A 24,527-nucleotide genomic window follows, 5' to 3' on the forward strand; every position below is an offset into this window, starting at 1 on the left:
GGTCATGCTAACATTGACTAATAGGGAGCCCTGGTGGCATGGTCATTACTCCTTTGGCTGTGATCTTCAAGGTCAGCAGTTCAAAACTGCCAGGTGCTCCTCGGGACAAAGACGGGGCTTTCTCTCCCCATCAAGATGGCCAGTCTTGAAAATCCAGGGGCTAGTTCTACCCCATCCTGTAGGGTGACTATGAGTCGGCGTTGACTCAATGGCAGGGAAGGCTCACTCCGATGTGTAGGACTATCTGTTTTATATAAAATGGCCGCAAGTATTACCTGCATTTTGTAATCGTTTGCTTAATTCCTGATTGCTAGATGCAATGCGTGACTGTGGCTAACGCAACTCCGTTAGGCAGCATATTTCTGTAATTCATAAGCTGTATAGATCGGGTGCAATTACTTACTAGAATTGTATACAGTAAAAGTGGATTCAATGTGGGATTCTAAGAGCTCCTACTATGCTTAACAATGAAACAATGACTTGGGGCTTCTTTCTGTTTCTCGGTTGCACTGGCCACAGGCATGCTTCGTTGTCCTCTGCTTTGCTTTATTGCATTTTGCAGATATTAGTGCTTACTTTTGTTAAATTGAAGGCTGGTGGTTGCCTGTGTTGGGCAAGTCTACCCTTTCCTCGGGTGCTACCTGTGCCTCGGGGCGCCCTCGGGTAAGTCTCACCGTGGTTCTCGCTCTTGCACCTTCCTACTGTCCGCTTCTTAGACTAACTTTACAGTGGGAACATAATTTGATCATGTAGATATTTACAATTAAAACAGTTTTGGAATTTTGGGGGAAATAAAAAAAATCTGTTGACTTGCTTCATCACAATATTTGCTTTCTTATGGTGGCAGAACCAGCGGTATCTCAGGTCCGCCTGCACTGTTGATAGTTCTGAATCTGTGAAAGCTCTGAGGATTTAAATGAAATGCATTTTAAAGCCTCCTTTACTTTTAAAATTCTGTGACTAAAAAAATAAAAGAATAAAAGAAGGTGACATATAGTCACCAAACCTCACTAGTTGGTCCACAGCTTCCATCGCCCACTAAGCCCAAGCAGATTCAGAATACTGTAGAGAATACTGTTGGTACATCTGTTTGTCTTAAAAGCAAGCCAGCTCACTGCCATGGAGTGGACTGCAACTCGTACCAAACTTATGGACGGAGAAAATATGCCCCAGTGTATTTTCAAGGTTGTAAGTGTTTATGGGGGACAAACAGCCTCATCTTTCTCCCACGGAGTAGCTGGTGAGTTTGAACTGCGTACACTGTGTTTTGTAGCCCAGTGCTTTACCCACCGTGTCATCAGGGCACCTAAAGTATTGTGCGGCTACTGCTATTTACAATCCTTTATATTTCTTTGTTGCATGAAGGTGCCAGTTATCATCACAATATTTCAGTTTGTACTTGAAGGACCAGTAGTAACGGTCTGAAGATGTGTTCCGAAATTCCAGTTTGAGGACACAATAAGAATTTTCTCCTCAACAAGTCTCCCTGTAACCATTCGACACTCTTGTCGTAACCGTGCTCTATGGTTTGATGACAACATTCTGGCACAGTCGTTACAGTGCGTGGCTACTAACTGAAAGGCTGATGATGTGAATCCTGATGAAACAGGTGGCTCGCTGCTTCAGAGTTACAGACCCTACGGGTCGTTCTCCGTGCGTCCCACTGGGGCCCTGTGAGTTGGAACTACCTTGGTGGCTACAGGTAACTGGTCTGTAGTAACTTTGATAACGTTTTCATCTGACAGAAAATAAAGTGAAGGGATGACTTTAGCCATCTGATTTCAATCACAGTGAGGGGATTACATTCCTTCTAAACGTGAAGTGCAGTTTTAAACATGGCAAAGCGAAACTTGCCTGCACGTTGTATGGTTGCCAAGGCCAGAGTACGGATTTCCCCGAGTTTTATTTTTAAAGTCCGCGACGTTGAAGATAGAGAGAGTGTTGTTGATGTAGCCGTCCATGGTGTAGTGGGCGTGGTCCCCGTAGGGAGGGACGGAGAAGGACCAGTAATACACCAGGCGGGGGATCATATCCGATGTGAAAGCAATGATCATCGCCTACGTTGGAGAAACAAGAAAGGGGGCATTAAGTTACAGCTCAGGTAGTTACGGTTAACAGATGGATAAATTTAATCCAAGACTCAGAAACCCTACTTCTTTTCTAAGTCTGTAATAGACACAGGTAGTGATTGTGCTAAAATCTTTGAGCAGCTGCTTTAAAATAGAACTACTTTCTTTTTGGTCCTCAATTCTAAGGGTTCGTCCAGAAATCCACCCACAGTATAAATGCAAAGGCCTGATAGTTGCCTTTGTGGTTTCTTGAGTGCAATAAGTAATACCCATTCATCCAAACTTAAGAGCTCTACTTGATAAAATCTCTATCTTTCTTTGATAAGTTTTTAATTAGAAACCTTTTTGTTTTTTGTCATTATGAAAATTACTGTCATTAGAAACTAATTAAGCTTGATGTGATTCCATTGCTGAAGATATAGTTGACACAAATCTGCTCTTTTGGTCACTAGTCTTACAAAAATAAAACATAAATTGTATTAAGACAGATCTTACTCGGTTTAAATTATCAATCGCTCTCAAATTCACTCTTAATATTAAAAATAAATAAATCCATGAACTTACTGAAACCCTACACATACTCATGTTTGTTGTTTCAATAGGAACAAAGCATTTTTATTAATTTTAATACAATATGGGTAACAAGAACTACAAGTATTTTTTCCATTTACATAGCCAGGCAATGATGCCTGGTTTGTTATATCTAGCATTTAAGTCTTTAAACTTCTAAGAGATTAAACAGATACATTTATGAAAGCTTCAAAACATCAGATAACAAAGAAAGTCTGATGAGTTCTCAAGTATATGGGTCAATTTTAAACCAAGGTCTAGGTCAGGCAGACAGCCTTTAGGAGGTCAAAGCAACAATGAACTGTATGACTTTTGCTAAAATTCTTCAATTTGGGCTTTATTTTGGGTTCTCCAATATGTAAAACTGGCTGACAGGAAAGAGGAAGCGAGGAATATTCTTGAGCTTCTGTGCGAATAAGCAAAGCAAAATGAGTCAGACATTAACTGAAGCAGAAGAGGAGACATGTTTTTGGCTCAACATGATTTTTAATAGTATTCATCTGAACATATGGTTTAGACACAGTGAGACCACAAACCAACAAACAAAGTCTCAGGCAAAGCAAGAAACACAACTAAAGGGCTTTTCTGCTGCAGAATCCCCCATAGATCCAGCTTCATCGCCTCCTCTAAAATGAAAAATCGGGGTCTGTACGTGGTGGTTTAAAAACCGGGTTGTGTGAGGGATTGTTCGTGTTTCTAGATTTCACTAGGCTAAGCTTTCTCGTGGTCCTTTAACTGACTAAATCGTGTTAGAGGCTGACTTGTTAGAGAGCTGCTATGTTTGAGGAAGCTGCCGAAACTCTAACAGGGAAGATAATTCTATTGTCTTCTGACAAGATCCTTTTTGGCCTCCATGGAGCTGCCTGAGAGACATGTTGCAGGAGTACAAATAAATGCAATGTGCTTCCTTTCCCACGCTGTTCTGAACACAGTTTTCCATTTATATCAAAATAAATTAAACTTGGTCTTCAATAGCAGATGCTCTGGCATGATGCAACAATGCCAACTCAGCTGATTTATTGAACCAGCAGCTTTAAAATGAACAGTTTTATACCCAACTCCTGCTCAGTACCCATTCTCATCCCTCAGGCCTAGTCTCTTCTTTTTACAGTAAGACATTTCTCTTACAGACAGGTGGCCTTTTGAGACACACAACAGATACATGAGCGGTTGAGATTAGGCATGTAAGGGAGTAAGAGATACATGTTTAAATTTTACATACATATACAAACATATATGACCACCATCTTTGCAAAAAAAAAATCCTAATATGGAAAAAGGATTGTTGATATAGTTTAATTGATGCCATAACCTCTGGTGCTAAAAATCACTCAGTAGGGCCTTTCTAGCCTACAAAGTCATTGTGCTTGTCACCCCACCAAAGGACAGAGTAGGACTATGCAAATCTGAGGTGACTGTGGTGATTAATCAAGGGGATTAGAAAGTTTAACAAGGTAAACAAAATCCACGGAACCCTTGCTGGGACTAGGACCGTGCAAATAAAGTACAAGGAACCCTGATATAGGGACTGGCCAGTTGTGCCATCCCACTTGGCTTAAAAAGAGCCTTCCAGATGCAGGAGAATGGAATGACGCCATCATCACGAAAGAAGAGCCAGCAACGCACACGTCCTTTGCATCCGAGATCCCTGAGTGGAACCTCCTCAAGCCAGGAGACAGAGTGTGGTGACACCACAGACTGAGAGACGGCAACAGGCAGCGCCAGAGGAACGGCACAGAAAGAGAATAGGCATGAGACAGCATGGCTGGCTTCCTGGTCCATGAGAGCAGAGGCTTGCTGACAGAGTGAGCTGCCTCGGAGCACTGCTGACAGAGGTAAAGGGCATTTTAACATTTGCCGACGCAGGGCAGGGGCCAGGACGAGGGGCTACAAATGGGAGAGAGGCACACTTATGGGTACAGGTGAAGAGGCTGCTCTGACTGAAGAACTGTACCCAGGGTGTTCTTGAACCTTAAATTGCTTGCATCTTAATTTGCTAATAAGCCCTTAATCTTAATTTGCTTGAATCTTAATTTGCTAATAAGCCCTGTCACTGTGAGAATGGTCTCTGGGTTCTGGGTGGCCACTGCCACAAATTATTGAAGCCAGCAGAGAAGTAGCTCATGCTGTGGGAGGGGTGGCTGGTGTCAGAACTGGGGGAAGGTTGGAGAGTAGAAGCATATCTGGCTTCCATCTCATAAGACACGATCATGGACCGGTGCTTATCCTTTCTGCCCAGGGTGAAGTTAGAGGAAGTCAGACACTCCTTTGTTACACAAGCCTAATAAGCAGTTTCCTTAGGATATTATAATAGAAAGTCTAAGTTATAACTATTAGATAAGACCCAGTAGTACGAATTAGTAAGCGTGTGTGCTCGTGTGTACACACACAGATACTCAGAGCACTCTTGGCAGCACAGTCAATACTCCATCTGTGCTAACAGGATGGAGCCAGGGCACGAACCCCGGGACAAAGTGCTCCACACGATCCAACTGAAATGCTTCAGGAACGGGGACTTTTGAGTCAATTGGCTTTGCTGGTTAGCCGAAGGTCAAACAGAAAGCCTTTTGGTTTCAAACCTCATTGCTGAAATTTTCCTAAAGCATCCAAGTCCACATTCCTGCCTGGTTGTGGAGTAGAGCCTGTTGAACATGACAGATTCATCGTTTTATGACTCGGGCACTTGAACCGCCTCCCTGTCATATTTCCGACCACCACTCTTCATTCTGCAGTGGAGTGGATGTTGAAGGTGCAGACTATTTGTACGGGTGGAGAGTGACATATCCAAGCAGTTGGGTTTGTGCGTGATTTGCAACTTTCTCCAAAAAGTAAAGACAGCAAACAATTCAAATAAACCAAGGGTTCTGGGAGTGGCAGAGGTGACAGCTGGGATTCAGATAACTTGATTTACTGTGTAAATAAGACTGTGATCATGGTCTAGACGAGGGATCGCCAAGGGCCATTTGAATATTGATAATATCATTACTAATTGCCATACTCTGGTCAAATATTTAATAACACCCCCCCCACACACACACAATGGGATAGCTGAAACTCCTTTTCTTTGGTGAGGTGTGTGGTGCTATCTGATATTGATGGGCCCTTCCTTTCCTATCCCGTCTAGACCATGGGTTCCCAACCTTAATTTGGCCCTCTGCCTTCTTTTCAGGATAAAAAACACCCCAAAATTACTCAGTGCCCCCTTAGCAATGGAAAACGTTCGTCCTCTATCCCATAATCCAGGACAAAGTGTAAGGATCTGCTTTTCCAGCTCCCTGGGTCATTCCAGCATCCCTAGGCTCTCCCAGTGGAGAGGTTTGAAATTCCCGTGTTTCTAGTTAAGGTAGCAGAGTTGCTATTAATAACAGTGAGTAGTAATGATGATAAAGTAACGGTAGCTAACATTCCCTTGAGACCGGCTTTTCACATTTCATGCGCTAACCCATCGAGTCTCCCAACCACCCTTTAGGCCTTGTCATAAATGGGAGGGAATTACTCATTTTACAGATGATAAAATGCAGCTCTGAAGCCTCACGGCCTGGCCCGGCATCACGCAGCCAGGAAGTGGTGGGGAGCTGCGGGGTTGGGAACTGGGCCTGCAGTGATTAGCAACTTCCCTTCCTGAGGACCCCCATCCAGAGGCACGGTCCAGTTCCACTGGCTTCCCCAGGTGCTCATGGGAAAAGCACTCACAACTGTGGCTGATTGAGATTATCACGGGAAAATAATTTAGTTGGGGAAATTGACCTACAAAGGAAGAAATAATGTTTTATGGACATTTCTGAATTGTGCCATCTTCCTCCACTTTGTCATTTTGTGTTAAAACACAACACACAAAAACTGAAAATTGTTCTCACTGGCCCATAATCACTGGACGCAGGCTGGAAACAACGCAAGGTTGTCCTGTCTTTGCTGCGTTTCCAAGCAGCGAATGCAGCTGCCCCAGGAGTGGCAGGTGTTGCCAGGAGAAGACAGCAGGGTGGGCAGGGAGGAGTGGGGGTCCTGCCCTGCATGCTCCTCCTTACTCTGGGCACAAAGAAGGTGACGCATAATTGGAAATGTTCAAAGTGTTTCTAATTCATCAATAACTAGCTAATATTTCTGAATATATAGTAAAATTTGGTAGAATTATAGCTCTTGTTTCAAGGTTCTGAAACTCTAAATCAACGGTTCTGAACCTGTGGGGCACAACCCCTTTGTGGGTGGAATGACACTTTCAAAGGCGTTGCCCAATTTCTAATAGTAGCAAAACGACAGGGATGAAGTAGCAACGAAAATCATTTTATGGTTGGGGGTCACCACCACCTGAGGAAGTGTCTGAAAGGGTCGGGGGATGGAGCCACTGCTCTAAATGAATGGCCAGCCACCTACTCTACATAAACACTATCGGATACTCTTTATGGTCACCCAGGGATTAAAGGAGTTGGAACTTATTACTCTGATTGCTACTATTATGATGTGTCTACTGAATAAAAATTTGGTATCTGAGCAACAAGAGTATGACAGGCAAATAATAATTACCTACAAACAAACAGTAACAAGTAGAACGATAACAACGGTGTTGTTTATATAGTCGCAAGTCATGGCACTTTTCCTCATTAAACCAACACACACACACACACACACACACACACACACATCTGATTACTACTTAGGGAGCACTCGAAGGCGTTTGCAGACTTCTCAAGGTCTTTACCCCCGGAAGCCTGGGTCTACTCACATTGGTCACCACGGCCAGAATGGCTATTCCTTGCATGATGGGCTGCCACGCGCCAATGTCCTGGGCTTTCTCTGGCACCATCCGTCTATACTGGGTCGTCAGTTTCCAGGCGTCCACTCGTATTTCCAGTATATTGTTCACCAGAGCCAACAGAGGGGCCAGTGGGAAAGAGGCCACAAACAAGGTGACGAACCCAAACTGAATAACTGTCAACGGAATGGACACATATGAAAGGATGGAGGATGATGGAAGACAACAGACTTGTCCTTTACTCTTGTAAAGAAAGAGAAAGACAAACAACGAACTCAACCCCACAGAGAAAACATTATCGGCGGTGAATAACAACTTAAGTTGAACTGGGCATGAATCCAAACAACACACAAATATGAAAACTCTGGAAAGAAGACTAATTGTAGCCTGTTTCTTTCACATGCACACACACTTAATAGGAACAATAGATTTAGAAATCTTTAATCAACCCGATTTATTTCCTGATAACAAACTGAGGATGCTCTATCGAAGCACGCTATTTGTGCTCAGTGTCGAAATAATGGAAAGCTAGAAATGACTTGTGACTCAGAATAGAAGACTAAAATGAAGTATCTAACAAGTTAATAAGAAACAAGAAATGTCCCTTTGGGAAGGATTACAGAATGTTTGAGGTAATATGCTGAAAAGAGGCAAATGAGCAAGCTCCCCTGAGCCAGTGTATGCAAATACAGGGCAGTCAGAGAACTCATATTATTATAAATCATAGAAATATATGTGATGAAAGTATCTTCCTAAGTAATATTCTAATCCTCCTTCAGGATTTTAACATGAAGTTGTTATAGTCCACACACGGGCCAGATACCTAAAACAAAAACCTTTTGCAGGAGCCCTGGTGGTGTAGCGGTTACGAGTTGACTGTAATCCACGTGGTTAGCAGTTTGAAAACACGGGCAGCTCCTTGGGAGAAAGACTGGGCTTTTGACTCCAGCAACAGTAACATTCTCGGAAACCCACAGGGGGGCGCTGTGAGTTAGCACTGACCTGATGGCAGTGAGTTTGGGTTGTTGCCTAGGAGCAGACCTTCAGAGGAAAGAATAGAGATGGTGTTGCTATGGGTCCAAATTGACTCGGTGGGGTGGGGGTGGCGTGCTAACCCAAAAGTTGAAGTTTCAAGTCTACCCAGAGGCATTTTGAATAAAGGCCTAGCGATCTACTTCCAAAAAACCAGCCATGGAAAATCTTATGGAGTACAGTTCTATTTTGAGACGTGAGGGTTTGTCGGGAGTCACACAGACTCAATGGCAACTGATCATTCAGGTATAAACAAAGGTGTAGATGAGAGAAAAATGTACAACCCCTTTAAGGGCTGGCTGTTGCTCAGATAAGAGACCAGGACCATTCTGGCCAGAGCCGTGGCGGGCGTGGTTAGGTAGGTGGGGCTGCCAACACTTGCTTGTGGTCTGAGAGCCTGATGTTGCAGAAGCGCATACAGGGCAGGTCGGATCAGGGAGGCCCATCAACGAGGGAGGGAGGGAGGGGACATGCTCATCAGGGTTATCAGACAGGCAGGGAGCACAGGTGGTGATGTCATAGAGTCAGCAGTAGTTACGTAGCAGGACCAGTGAGGTTAATAGCTATGCCTGCTCCAGCTAACCCTCAATATGTTCACCATCCACAGGGGCCAGGCAAGTGGTATAAATGTGTGGAGTGGGTGCCAAGCAGACTGTGTTACAACTGGCAAGTGCACCTCCTACTGACGGAGACAGCTCACTGCTGCCGTCTTGGAAACAGGACCCAATGCTGCCAGGACTCCTGAGTGTTCAGAAGCCTGAAACTAAGATCATATCAGCAACGACCCAGTTAAAATCCCAAGGAGCAAAAGATGCCACTTACAGTGACAGCAAAAGCACAGGCCATTTAGGAATATGTTAATGAGAACCATAGGAACTATAGGATGTTAATGAGAACATTATGATCAAAATTCATTGTCAAGTCCATTCGACGCACGGCGACCCTATAGGGTACCATGGGTTCCCATGGCTGTAAATCTGTACTGGAACAGGAAGCCTCGTCGTTCTCTGACGTAACAGCTGGTGGGATCGGACTGTTGACCTTGTGATTAGCAAGGTGACTCATGGCCGTCTACACCACCAGGGCTCCTTTCTGTTAGAAGAGTTGATTTAGAAACAAAACACAAAAACCATGTGGATGAAGGAGTAGGATGCACCATAGTTTTGACTGGACAGAAAAAAAAAGCACCCCAAACCTGGAGAAACACCAGCCCCCTCTGCCGCCCATATAAAATAATATAGACATTTAATGCAAATCCTGTTAATAATCCCCGATGGATTTAAGAAAAGACCTGAAAATGATACTAAAGTTTTTAAAGAACTATAAGCAAGTACGCAGGCCTAAGACTGGGGAGGGCCGTGTACAGTGACAGTATTAGGGACATTCTGAATAAGAAGAACAATAAAATAGAAGCAGCTCGGGGAGACTCTAAAGTGTATTGTAATGTTATGGTAATTGCAATAGTTTAGAACTAGTGTACGAATGAATACAGAGTATGAATTACAATAGATTTCAAGAATAGATGCAAATATTCATGGAGTTAGAGTGTTTTAGTATGTTATAAAGGCAATGCTTCAAATCGGTGGATTCAATATTGGAACAACTTAGCTAAATGATTGGAAAAAGGGCCATGTAGTCTTTTTTTGACACCAAAATAAATTCCAGGTGGATTAAAAAGAAATTTTTTTTTAAGTAAGGCATCAGGAAAAAATTAACAGGGTATAATCTGATAATGCTAGTGACAAGAACTTTCTAAACTACTTTGAGATCAAGAGTCAACAACTCAAGAAAGAAAGAAAGAAAGAAAGAAAGAAAGAAAGAAAGAAAGAAAGAAAGAAAGAAAGAAAGAAAGGAGGGAGGGAGGGAGGGAGGGAGGGAGGGAGGGAGGAAGGAAGGAAGGAAGGAAGGAAGGAAGGAAGGAAGGAAGGAAGGAAGGAAGGAAAGAGGACCAATCCACTGAGCAAAATCAAAACTGCATTGAAGGAGAAAACCCACAACCTTCCCGAGATTTATTCCCGACCCTCTAAGGCTCTCAGTGATTTCTGTTACTTCCCTGTTATTGTACAGTCGAGTGTCTCGAAGGAAGTATCTACGCAGATCATCTTTATTTCCCTATCACCCATTTCCTCCGTAGAAAGCTACACCCTGTTTTTGTCTTCACCATTGTACCCACAGAGCTCCTGGGCGGGTCAAATGGCTAAAGGGCTCTGCTGCCAACCAGAAAGTCTACCCAGGGGCGTTGTGGAAGAAAGGCCTGGCCCATGTACTTCCGAAAACTCACCCCCTGAAAACCCATGGTGCACAGTTCTATGCTGACCCCTAGCAGGTACCCTGAATCCTAACAGACCCATCAGCCATTCCTGGCGACTTTTTGAACTTGACAAGCGATGTCATGCCTTTGTGCTTTTTAATGTGTGCGTCACCCTGCACGAAACATCCTCTCCCTCCATCAGGTAGCTAACGTCTGGCCACTTTTCAAAACCCAGCTCAAACACCACTTCCCCTAGAGAATATCATTTGCTTGCAGCATGTTAATGATCTCTTAAGTGCTCACTTTTTCCCACTGGGCTCTGGGAGGGCAAACACCAAGCCTACCTTGTCCCCAGCAGGTAGTAGAACTGCCCCTGTGGGTTCTGAGGCTGTAACTCTCTATGGGGGCTGAAAGGCTCATCTTTCAGAGTGGCTGGTGGTTCTGAGTTGCTGGCCTTTGCCCAAGGCATAGCCCATTCTTTCACTAAGGCTGTCTGTGCCTCAAGCCAGCCTCAGTAAATGTTCTCTGGAAAAATGAATGGATAAAGGGATGGACCTGCAAATCCTCTGCAGTGACCTAGCTCTCCTTTTGGAAAGCTCACATTGTAAGATTGGACATTTTAATGCAGGTATGGACGGGCACATAGCAGAGATGGAGGAATGGTGGAAGACAGAGTGCTGGGCCTTTGGTGGGAAAAGCACGGAGCGGGGTTGTAAGGAACTGTTGACGAGATGATAAAACAGTAAATAAAATGGAAATAATATGTGAAGTGATTATTTTAGTGGATTTAGAAAAAAAAAGGAACTTGGATATAGAGGAAGGTAGATCAAGCTAACATGGCAAAGTCAGAACAGAACAGAGAAAATGGACTTCCTCACATAGAGGGAAACCTGGTAGTACAGTGGATTATGCACTGGTCTGAGAACCACAAGGTTTGCAGTTCAAATCCACGAGCTGCTCCTCAGGAGAAGTATGTAGTTTTCAACTCCCATAAACAGCTATAATCTCGGACACCCCCAGCAGCAGTTCTAGTCTGTCCCAGAGAGCTGTTGTGAGTCGGAATGTACTCAATGACAGGGAGTTTGGTTTGGTCAGTTGTCATGACGTGGCATGCTTCATTTACAGCACGTGCCCATTGGGTAGCGTGTTCACAAGATACCTATGTCTGTGCTGTAGAGTACCTCTGACACACAAAATGACATCTTACGATGTCTAGATTCTAAGTCTGGTAAGAGTATTTCTCTTACGTATTGGGTCTGAGTTCTTGGGTAGCAGGACCAAACACTCCGGTGGTGAACACTCCAGGATTGCAATTCACTAATAAAATTTATCCTAAAAATTGTTGTTGTTGGTTTTTCAATGTTGTACAGATCTTCATGTGGGTAGGTGAAGCAATATCAGGCAACCATTGTGTTGTGTGTCAAAACTCTATTTTCAAGTGACTTAAATAAACACTGTGAGCACTCAGCTCCAGGCACTGGGAAGCTGAGGACCGGACGACCCGAAAGACTTGGTAGTTCTTTTTCAACAGGTCGGTCGCTTGGGAGAGAGAGACGTGCAGACAATCAGATGCGATGAGTTCAGTGCTAGAATCAAGGCAGGTTCATCAGTCTGTTGCGGCTCAGAGAAAAGGCCAGCAGAAGAGTACCACGGGGTTTGTAGCAAATCCCCATGTAGTAAGAGGGAGAAAGTGCTTCAGGAAGAGGTGAGTTCTGGTTCTTTCCCAGGGTAGGGGCAACAGAGCAGGATGGCTGGGTTCTGAGAAACCCACATCAGGGGAAGGGACCAGTCCCTAGGGTGTTGCCAAACCTGACGGTATTGTAGCTGGTAGTAGCATTAATGACTGTGGGAAACTAAGAAGGGGCTAAGGGGCGGTGGGGTGAGCCCTTTAACAAAGGCACTAAACATTTTTAGAGAAACGAAAATATTTCCAAAGGCAATCAGAAATTTTGTCTTCTACAGACAAGAGAATAAATTTCACCCTCCTGTTGAATAAAGAATCACAGATTGCCTACTCTCAGAAGCTGATGAGTTTTTCTAAATCATTAGGTATTACTTGGATAATAGGAAAACCATTGCATAAATCTTAAAATCTGTCTGTAACAGATGCTACTCCATCTTTTCTTGTGAGGTATTTTGAGGCCCAATTATTTAGTTAGCAGCTATTGTGAAATATTCCCATGAAAGATTTCCAGCCTGAGTGGCCCGCAGGGGTACTGCTCCTCTGCTCTATGGGGCCACTGTAAGCCTGAATCAATTCGATGGCACTGAGTTGTATGAAATTCTAAAAGCCACACTAACCTCCCCCACCAGACTCCCCCACCCCCCCAAAATGTGAGCAACTAGAACATTTCCTTGAAATGCCATTCATTCCACTTACTAGCTATAGAAAAAAAACAAACAAAAAATTCCCACTTTTGTCAGGTTTCTTTGTTTTTTTCTTGTTCTAAAACAACAGATGATGTTCTGCCTCAGGGTGTTATTGTTAGTAATGCTGATAATAGTCCCAATAAGAAATATTGCAATGATGACTCATTTTGCAATCACAGGTACACCATCAAGCAGTCCCTCAGAAAAATAGACACACGCGGAGTAGCTTCTTCATTCTCTAGGGCAGCTACACCCAGGAAACACAACAAAAGCAAAAATGAAATTCGAATCAGACTCCAGGCTGCTGCATAGTATTGTTGACTGAAGACGTCACGAGATGAACCTTTCACTCACCGAAGGCAGCAGATGGGTTTCCATGTATAATGGATTATTTTTCAAAGCAATTATCTTATCTAGAGAGAGTGATTTAATAAAAAAAAACTGCCCTCTATCTACGGACTTGTACATAGGAACCACAAAGGGGTTCTGTCCGAGCGCACAACTTCCATGAATATATTCAAGGCCCGTCAAGCCGAATGGTGACTGTCCTTCTCTAAGCGCCCGTGCTTAAAGCGCTGTCACGCCATGCGGTGGGTGGCCGGGAGGGTAGATACAAACACGGACATTGTTAGCCTTCTAGTAGATAGAAGCGTGTCGTGCATAATAGAAGAGAGGGTGTTTCCTATGGAAGTCTAGTTTGAGATGCATCCATTTATAGGCAACCTTGAGATCAACATCAAGTTCAACTGCAGAGAAATGGAGCCCATGCAAATGATATGCAAATGGACATTCACCAGCGTGGGGGCTCTGCCAAATGGTACCTCCAGATCCAGATCGGCAGAACGTTTCCGAATGCAAGCTTCCGGCTGCACGAGGTCACTGAAGGGCAAGGAAGAGACTGGCAGCCCGAAGAAATAAGAAATGGACAGGCTGCCTCTGGCGGCCATGAGGTGCGAAAGTGGAGGGCGGGCCCCCCGCTGGTGATCATTGCTGCCACAGGGCCGCACGCTCCGGCAGGCTTTGTTAAATGACTTGGTTCAGAAGTGCATCTGCCAACAGCTGAGCCTGCCTGGACTCCAGCTGCAAGCTGGATCATAGCTGACAACAGTTGCCGAGTTCATTCTCCCACGACATCACTAGACCTCTGATCATTAACAGTGAAGATGTACCTCAATGAATATTCCATTTTGCTGCTTGGTAATAAACCTTTTGCTTCGCACCACATACATATTGACAACGATACACACAGCCAGGTAATTTGAAAGCCTGATCGTGGAGCAAAGCATGCTCATCTTCATTTCAATAAGCTAACTAATTATTTGGCTCAATAACAGATGCTTTTGAGATTCAAAGCATGCTAACACCATACTTGAATCACTGAAACTTTACCAATGACTTACTCATTTCAAGATATTCGTAAAATAACCCCAGTTTGCCTATTGGCTGCAGATGGTAGTCCTGATCCCATCGTGGGGTTATCTGTTCGGATCCTGAGACTGTGTGATACCGTCCGATTAGATTCATGATCCAGCTGCCAAAAGGATCAAATTACAAATTAGAATTAGATCAGATCAAAGCTAGGGAAGTATTTTAATAGATCTCTCAAAGCTGAACATGCAATCTTCCCCCAAAATGAATCTTGTGCTTGCTTGCTAAATGTAGAGCGAAACAGTCTTCTTCCTCCTCCAAAATAGTCTGACGTATAGGACTCTGTGTCTGGATTGTCAAAACTATAATCACGACTATTTTTCCCTACTATTTCTTTTGCATGTGAGCAGTTTAATTTTTAAAAGATACTACTTTCCCTCGTTTGACTAATTTTAATTACCACTCCCCCATCCTCCCAGCCCCCATTGTCTTTCAAAACAATCTTTCCAGTGTGAAAACACCAGGTTGAATCACTTCCATTGAGAATCTCAGCTCTATGACGGCCATTGACTCTGCTTGCCCTCCCCACTCCAGTCTGGCAGGGCTGCCGGAGATTAAACCAACAGAGCAATTCAAAGTTCAGAGGACATAAAATGCACTAAGGCAAAAACCCACTTACATGCCTCCCCGAGGAGAAGAGAAGGTGTGAATGGGGGCGGGGGGGGGGGGAGGCAGGGCAGGTGGCTGCAAAAATAGAGCAGTCGGGGACACAAGTGAGGGTTACATATCAAAAGCCTTCCAAGCGGTCATAAAGGTTTATCCAGTGACTCCACTACTTCTGGAAACAGCTAGGAATACACACACAAATGCTGACTCCCTATGCAGAGAGTGTTTGTGGCAATATACTTTTAATGTAAAACGATCGGGAAAAAGAAATGCTCAGAAATAGCAATGTAGAATGTATGAGTGTAAGGCAGCCATGAAATAGTTTCAAGTAATTTTAATGACAGGGAAAACATTCATGACATACTGTTTAGTTAAAGTTAATCAGCCAGCAAATGTTTATTCAGCACTGCCTGTGGGGTAGGTGCTGAGGATACAGCAATGGGCAAACAGAGACTGATATCCTACCTCGGGGAATCATAACGATGATAAGTACTGAAAAACCAACGGACATCCCCTAGTAGCTACAGTGCCCCGAGTGGGCGGTACAAACAGCTCAGCTCTTTATCACTAACTGGATGGCTGGTGGTTTGAACTTACCAAAAGGTGCCTCAGAAAAAGGTCTGACCTGCACCCCGCAAAACCAAACGCCGAAAGTAAACTCACGACACTGATCAGTTAGTTCTGCCTCACAGCGGCCCTGGGAGAGCCTTGAAAACCCTACGGAGTGCAGGTATACACTGACACACATGGGGTCACCAAGCACTGGGATTCACTTGACAGCAATTGGTGTGTGTGTGTGTGTGTGTGGGGGGGGGGGGCGTTCCAGTATTTAACATGGGACCCAATTTAGTCTAGAGAACCAGGGATGTGTTCTCCAAGGAAGTGAGATTGAACCAGAGACTGATAGGGGAACAAAATAAAATAAGCACATTTATGATGACCCCGATTTTATTCATGTGAACAAAAGCATCAGACCTCTGTTATACAAGACTACTGCTTTCCAAATCCCACTTATTTCAAATATTTCCCTGGCTCGTGGGCCCTTCTCATTCTGATCTCTCCGAGACACGCTGATCTAGAGGGCAATCCCTTTTCTCTCAAAACCCCTTTGGGCAAGATCTGCTGAAGACGCAACAATACCCTGGGTCCTTGAAACCATCTCCTTGGCTCAGTGGCCTGTGCAATGGCGTTGCGTGTGGGAGGGAGGCTAAGGGGAGGCAAAAGTCTGAACTTGTGGCGAGAAGACCTGCTTCAAGTGCTGGGTCCCTTCTAAGTGTAGTCATGTGCTGAACTGGGTTTTCCAAATTGCTCTTCTATAAATTGGGGGTGATTGCTACCTAGAATTGTTATCAGATAAACATAAAAGCATGACTGTGGTTGGGTTTAGCCCAGTGCCTAGGCATAGCAAAGACTCAACCAATGACACACACACACACACACACACACTCACTGTCAAGTCAAAGTCCATTCTGACTCAGACATCCTACAGGTCGGGGTAGAACTGCTCCTTTGAGTTTCTGAGACTGGTATTCTGCATGGAAGTAGAAATTCTCATCTTGCTCTTGAAGAGCAGATGGTAGTTTTGAACTGCTGACCTTGTGATTAGTATCCCAGCTTGCAACCATTACACCACCAGGGTTCTTGGATCCAGAGGGAACTGCTTTTTGGTCTCTCAAAAAAATCAAAGGCTGAAGACAGATGCCAGGGAAGGGAGCACGGTGCACGGTTTCTCCTGCCGGCGGGGAGCTTTACTAACACAAGAGGCCAGAGTGCCTTATTACGAGCAGGACTTAGAAGTGTCACTATACAACATCAGAGTCCTGTACATGGTATGGAGGGGTCCGAAAGGCCTGGAAAACTGCAAGATGCATGTGGTCAACAGTAGCACCTTGGCTCCCCATGGACAGAGGTGGCATCATCTTCCCCCATGCAACTTCCCAAAACAAATGAGAGGGGAGCACTATATTCTATCCTGTCCCATCCTATCATCCTGTCCCACCCCATTCTCCCAACCTCCCAACCACTCTCCCATCCATCCATCCTCCCAGTCATCCTCCCATCCATCCATCTATCCATCCATCCATCCATCCATCCATCCTGTATTAAGCACCTCTTCTCTACGAGGTGCTATCCCAGGCACTCGGGACACCACAATGAAAACCACAGCGAGACACTAGTCCATTCAGGAGCTATCTATTCTGATAAACCCCAGAGAAAATAAATCAAGCTGGAGCACATGGGGTGATGGTCAATGTTGTGGAGAAAAGCAAATGGGCAAGGGATGGAGGGCATCTGTGTTTGTCTAGGGAAGAGTGGAGGTGGCTCACAGAGGACTTCCCAGAGATGGGACACTGAGCTGGAAGTCAAGGGGGGGGGGGGGCGGTGCCAAGGGGCAGGTTCCCGAGGAAACACACACTGCAGGCAGAGGGAACAGGGACTGCAAAGGCCTTGAAGCTGCAGCAGGTCTCCCAGCAGAAGATCTGTCTAGGGTGGTTTGGGGGTGCAGGACCTAAGAGTTTGCTGTGAAGATCTGGGTTTCCAAAGGAAGAAAACAGGGTACCGCTGGAGAGCACTAAGCAGAAACATGGTATCATTTCCCATCAGAGAAAATAGGCCCAAGACCTATTTTGAGCCACACAAAAGTTACATGACCTCCGGATCCAGTAGTACTAGGAAAGAACTCAGCCTGGCTTCACCTCCAGCCCAGGGCTCTGCCCACTACTGGGTGCACACTCGCTCCATTGAACGGCCTGCCATCTCTTTGTGCGGTTTGGTTTTGGTCTCTAAGCTTTGTAAGCCGGATGAATGCTCCCCTTTGTCAGAGCAATTGTTCAGAAGAGAAATCTGAGTTGGCAGTGAGACAAGGTGTGCACCTGTACAGACCACCGTCCCCTAAAACAACAGAACCGCTGGCCTGTGGCTTCCTCGTGGAGATCTCAGAACGGGCACACAACATACACCGTCAAGGCCAACACCCGCGTCGGGCTGCAAGGCAGCCTGTTCCACTGTCTGCGTGGGTTTCAAAAGTGGACAATGGGATACCTTCACTCTACTGTCGAAATAACCTCCGTGAAAACTGAGCAGAACCTCACCGTCTCCACTCGGGGCAAGCATCTTTCTCTCTCTCTCTCTCTCTTGTGTGCGTGCGCGCGCTCGTGCGCATGTTAAACTGTGAGTGGGGAGCATTTGCAATGAGGAGTCGGGGTGGGCTCACTGAGATGTGACACTGACCTGGAAGTGAAGGGGGAAAGGGACAGGTTCCTGAGGGAAAGTGCACTCCTGGCAGTGGGAGCGGGGACACTGAGGCAGCAGCAGGTTTCCCAGCAGGAGATGAGTCTACAGGTGGGGTGGTTTTGGGCTGTGTAAGAGTTTGTTCTGAGCATCTGGGACTAAATTTCACCCCTTGTTAAATACGAAACACACACACACACACACACACACACACGAGAAAACCAATCGCCGCTACATCCAGTCTATCTCATGGTGACCCCATGTGTGTCAGAGGGAAACTGCACTGCCCAGCTCTCTATGCTGGGCTTCCAACAGCAATAACTGTTCACTGACCACTGTCCAAGCCTGTCTAAGGGCAGGAGATTTCCCTCCTCAGTCTCACAATCTCCCCCCATTTCTTCCTCATCCCATTACAGAGGCAGCAAAACACTGTGGAAAGTAGTGAAGATAAGGTATGGGATACCCCTGAATCTTAACCCGCATTCCATGGCTTACTAGGATTTTAAATCTGCCAGGTTACTAAAACTGTGTTCCCATCTGTATAGGGGGAGATCCAACCTACATTGTCCAGGGCTGTCAGAGGACAAATCAGGGAATGGACTGACATATGGGATTCCCCATTGACCAACAAGAGTCCCTATGACTGGGGCCAATTGCAAATAGGGTCCACTTACTCATGGCTCAGGGACACAATGCCACCCGTGTAGGCCATGCTCGCTTCAGCACTTGCAAGGGTGACACCGGGTGCTGGTCAGACACGCAGCTTCCTATGCCCTGACCACATGTCCTATCATCAGCCCACCTAAGGCATGGCGGGGTCTGCAGTTTTATAACCACTCCCAGTGCCTTCAGGTGATGCAACAGGCCCTCATCCTTTCAGACATCCAAACCAAAGATGGCTGGTTTTGCTGTTGATTGGCTGATTTGTTTTTTGCTATGCCTCCCATTTCCAGCCTCAGCCTCTTACTCAGTCCTCTCCATGCTCAAAGGATCAGCAATTTCTCAATCTGGGCCTCTAATCGATCAAATGCCCATCTTGAAACCCACAAGCCATTACCAGCTCACCAAGCCTTCCCTCTAGGCATGTGGGCACCCACCACCCGGCTGTGCATTTTAGAGGTCATTCTGCCTGACTTTCTTTCTGAAGCGACACAGTCTCAGCCTCTTGCTCAGTTTTCTTTCGGTGAGCCTTCATTGCTAGTAGGAAACAGCAGACTGTATTCCATCCATCTCTCTCCCTGGCACTGTGGATTCTAGTGCAAGGATCTCAACTGTGACCATGTATCCGAATCTTAAATCGACAGCACTTAAAAGGCAAACCAAAAGATGTCACAGCCTCCTTGGAAATCTGCCTCAGTGAGCTTGGGATGGACCGCACCGTGGTATTTTACCCGACTGGTTGTTGGCTGTTCTCTCAAAATAGTGTTTCTTGACCTGGTTCCATCAAACTGCTGGATAGCTATTCCCTTGATCAAGCCTCACAGGAGTTGCAAATAATTTCCTCGAGACTCTGCCCAGCATGGAGCACAATAGTGTCATGCATGGCCCTCTGCTAATTATGTGCAGAGCATGGTGTGAAGAAGCGCTCCCCACCTCAGTTTCTCTTTCCAGCTTCACTATCAGGCAATCACCACTTCTGTTTGCGATCCTCGATTGTGTCCACACTGAACAATCTTGAAGGACAAGCATCCCTCATATTTTAATCTACTTCATTCCTAAGTTCATCATTAGTGGGCTTGGATAGTGAAGGATGCTTCCATCACACGCAACTGGCTCACCCCCTGTCAAAACGTGCCTTGAGCTGTGGTATTTTTTTCCTACCACAGTTGACTTGCCTCTCTTACACATACCTACTGTGGAAATACCAAAAACATAGAAATGGAGAAACCCAAAACCATGCAGGTACCCAGCCATCAAAAGATGATGCCACTGGCACTTTGGCAATTTTAAACCTAATTACTGGCTTTAACATTCATTGTACCACAAAAGTCCTTCAGAGTGAACACATAAAGCAGGATTTGGAAACCCCCGCCCCTTCTTTTTTCATCAAGCATAGAATAAAAAAAAATCCCTAGAATGCTTCAAACATAAAAATACTAAGCGTAAAGATGTTTGCTTATTTGCTTTCTGGGCCAGGCTGGTAAGGCTGGGGGAGGTTGAGCTTGTTCACTGGGTTCAGTGATTCTATTTGCTTCCTGCCCGCATGGATGTGAAGGCTGTCTTGCTGTTATGGGGCATTGGTGAGTCAATTCCAGCTCACAGTGACTCCGTGTGACTGAGCAGAATGGCCCCCAGGGGGTTTCTAGGTGGTAACTTTCAGGAAAGAATTCTGGTGGCATAGAGCTCGTATTAACCAAAAGGTTGGGAGTTCATATTCCCCAATCACCGGGAGAGGGATGTTGCAATCTGTCTCCATAAAGTAAACAGCCCTGAAAACCAGATGGTGTCGTTTTCCTCTGTCCTCCAGGGTGGTGACAGCCTCACTAGGCGTCATGGCGGCGTCAGCGGCAATGGGTTTGGTTTGTTTTCATCTTTAAGGGAATGGATAGCCAGGCCTTTCTCCCATGGAGCTGCTGGGTGGATCCAAACAACGACGTCTCTGCTGAGCTGCTGAGCACTTAACTGTTAGACCACAGGCTGCTTATTTGAAACAGAGGAGTCATCTAAAATGAGTTAGTTCAGAGTGCCAACCCCGCACCAGGTCCCAGGTCAGTGCTGCAGGTACTGGAGAGACTCCAAAGGGATTCTAAGCCACTGAACCAAACATGCTTCCGCTCTTATTCCAAGAATCCTCATGGAGGGCTATGGATTCATGTATAGCGAAATACAAATCCGCATGCTCCTTTGGACATATTTAAGTAGTGTGAAAGAGCTGCCTTTCTCTCCCTTCCCATGTGTTCTTAGGAAGGGTGCAGGTAGGGGTAGTGAGGGTAACTGACACATTTCTTTCACGTTAAGGCTTTGCAAAGAAAGAAAGAAAGAAGAAAACTAGCCGAGACGTGTTGAGAAGGGCTCTTTAGTCTATTTTGGTTAACACCAAGCATTCCATTTTTCACACAAAGGAAAAATCATTTAAAACGTACTGTCTAAATAGTTTAAGGAACCTTGGTGGCATAGTGGATTAGGCATTGGGCTGCTAACCTCAAGGTCTACTGTTTGAAACCACCAGCTGCCCCTTGGGAGAAGGATGAGGCTTTCTGATGCCATAAAGGTTGAGAGGCTCAGCAACTCAAAGGGCAGTCCTATTCTGTCCTTACAGGTCACTGTAAACCGGAATGGACTAAACAGCAGTCAGATTGGTTTTGGGTCTAAATGTTTAAGGCCAGGCCTAGCTGAAGGCAAAGTTTAGGTTACTGTAATTTTCAACAATGGGGTTTACGTGACATGAGGGTATAAACAGACCATGGGTACTACATTGTATCATTTAAACTACATTGTATCATTTAAACATATTTCATGTGAACAATATTTCATTTCAAGTGAATTTTCCAGTGTTAGTTTAGGAACTATATTGCCCCCTACTAATTTTTCAATTCAGAAAATAACTCATGAACAACCAGTCAGTCACCAGAACACCATGTTAGGATAGTTAACCCACTTCTTCAAAAACACTAAAAGTCCCTGTCTTATGGGGTCCCCAGGAGTCAGCACTGACTGAATGGCCAGGAATTTGTTTTCCTTTTCAAACCACTTTGGTAATCAAAGAATGCGTTCAGATTTTCCTCCCTTTGTTATATTTATTTTCATATAGAATCAAATACAATATTACTTGCGCTTGCCTGCATTTCATTGATCTGGAAAATAATCTGAGCTCAAGGAAGGTTAAGTGTTGTTCTCTCTTTGTTGTTAGTGGTGCTGAGCTGATCCAACTGAGGGGAGTCCTGGGTGCAGAGGCTCTGAAGTTGGTGACCTTTAGGAAGCCAATTGGTAGGCCTGTCTTCCAAGGTGTCTTTGGGCATTCTTGAATCACAACCTTTTCAGCTCATAGTTTATGCTTAGCCATGTGTGCCGATCGGGACTCATAGTCTCTGTACTATTGTTATTGTGTGCCACTGAGAAAACTCTGACGTGTATTGACCTTATATGGCAGAGCAGACCTCTCCATTGGATTTCCAAGGGAGCAGCCAGTTACAGTTTCCTCTCTCTCCCCAAGTGGCGGGTGGGTTCAAATGGTTAGATGCCAAGCCCTTTAACCACTGCACCACCTGGGCTCCTCGTTGTAGATAAACATCTCTGAAGACACTATTCACCCCATGCCCTTTGAAAGGGTACATATTTGACATCATGTGATCTCGATTTGAATCCCACAGCATCGGCTCTTGTTGACCATGTAAATGTGGGTAAAAGTCATTTCATTTCTTTAAGCCTCAGGTTCCTTATTTGCAAATGGGAGGGAGAGAGAAGTAAGGACCCCTTGGCGGAAATACATAAAACCACTGTCATTCACAGTAACCGACAGGGCAGGGCAGAACGGCCTCTGTGGGTTTTTGTGGTTGTAAGTCGTCATGGGAGCAGAAAGTCCCATCTTTCTCCTAGAGAGCACCTGGTAGTTGTGAACTGCTGATGTGGTGGTTAGCGACCCAACTGGAAATCCCTAAACCACTGGGGCACCTTGGAGATGTACAAGGGGACCTCAAAAAGTTCACGGAAACATGGAATTGAAAGCTAACAGCATTGTTATGAGTCTTTTGAAGTGTTTCATATATAAAACAATTATTAAAAAACAAAACAAAGAAACTCTAAACTCAATTCTGTTGGGTCAATGCTGTCTCCTAGTGACCAAATAAGACAGCGTATTCCTGCCCCTGAGGTTTCCAAGACTGTAACTCTTTACAGAAGTAGAAAACCTGGTCTTTCTCCCAAAGAGTGGGTGGTGGTTTTGAACTGCTGACCTTGTGGTTAGTTAGCAGCCTAACACGTAACCCACTGTTGCCATCAGGTTCTATGACAACAATATAGTGACTGGCAAATACTTGGACTTATCAAGTTATTTTTAATGATTTTTAAATGTACATGACAAAAGGAGAAGATGTTGTTGAGAATTGGTGGGAATACTCAGCTCATCAGCCTTAGTTCACCTCTCAGTGGGTTGTAATCAATCAGCAACTGAACAGTCTAATACACCTGAGCTACAGAGCAGGTGAGAAGTCCTGGGTGGTTCATCCAACTGCTAACCGAAATGTCAGTGGTTCCAGTCTACCCAGAGGAGTCTCAGAGGAGAAGCCAGGTGATCTAAACCAAAGCCAAACCCAAGGTCATCAAGTCAATGCTGACTGATAGTGACCCCACAGCAGAGAAGCGATCTCACCACTCCATACAGTTTCCAAGGCTCTAAATCTTTACAGTCAGAATGCTGCATTGTTCTCGCAGTAGCTGGTAGATTCAGACAGCCAGTCTTCCAGTGAACAGCCCAGTGCTTAATGCCCTCTAGAAATCTAGTTCCACTGAAATCAACCCTACATTTCCTACAGAGCAAAGCTCTGCTATGCTACACCCGGGTCTGCCACTTTAATAACGGAGAGATTCCAGTTAAACAGAAAAAGGTTGTCATTTTGACATAGCTCTTAAACACTGAATAGCTAGTAAGCACTGGATCGTCTTAAGGAGTCCTGGTGGTATAGTGGTTATGAGTTGGGCTATGATCTAAAAGGTCAGCAGTACAGTGGTTATGAGTTGGGCTATGATCTGAAAGGTCAGCAGTTCGAAACCACCAGCTGCTGTGGAAGAAAGATGGGACTTTCTACTCTGTAAAGAATTATAGTCTTGGAAAGTCACAGGGTAGTTCTGCCTGTTCTATAGGGTCACTATGAGTTAGCATGACTTGATGACAGTGATTTTGGTTTTGAGACTGGTATGGTAAGGACCATCTTGTCTGGAGACCTTTAACGACTGCAGACATGAATCCATTCTAGAGTTGGGCCTGAAGCCAAGTGGATAAGGAAGCAAATATTTTGGAATGGCGGGATGTTTCATTCCTAGCTTTGACCCTCCCAAGGTTACACAATACTCACGGAAGTAATACTTCTTGAATGTTATTCCAGATTGCTTTCCCTCCCATGATTATTAACAGCTGAGTCGTCAGTTCAAGGAGACAGCCTCCTGGATCACACTGAAAGGTTTTTAAAAAAGTCCCATTTAAATTTTAGACAAGTCCAACTTAAAACACAGCCATGAAGCTTATAACTCTATTTTTAAAATTTGTTCTTTTGCTTACACAAAA

General features: G+C 44.9%; 1 protein-coding gene across 2 annotated transcripts in view; it reads right to left on the reverse strand.

The window, feature by feature from the left end:
• ANO6 (anoctamin 6) overlaps positions 1-24,527 on the reverse strand; it is a 210,724-nt gene that overhangs the window by 8,342 nt on the left and 177,855 nt on the right. For both annotated transcript variants that reach the window (XM_075551843.1, XM_075551844.1), the window contains 4 exons: positions 24,319-24,416; positions 14,443-14,573; positions 7,360-7,565; positions 1,855-2,057 (listed from right to left, as the gene is read on the reverse strand). In XM_075551843.1, the coding sequence (XP_075407958.1) occupies positions 1,855-2,057; positions 7,360-7,565; positions 14,443-14,573; positions 24,319-24,416 (638 nt within the window). The remainder of the gene's footprint in view (positions 1-1,854; positions 2,058-7,359; positions 7,566-14,442; positions 14,574-24,318; positions 24,417-24,527) is intronic.

The sequence above is a fragment of the Tenrec ecaudatus genome, chromosome 6, assembly GCF_050624435.1.
Source record: "Tenrec ecaudatus isolate mTenEca1 chromosome 6, mTenEca1.hap1, whole genome shotgun sequence".
Taxonomy (NCBI): domain Eukaryota; kingdom Metazoa; phylum Chordata; class Mammalia; order Afrosoricida; family Tenrecidae; genus Tenrec; species Tenrec ecaudatus.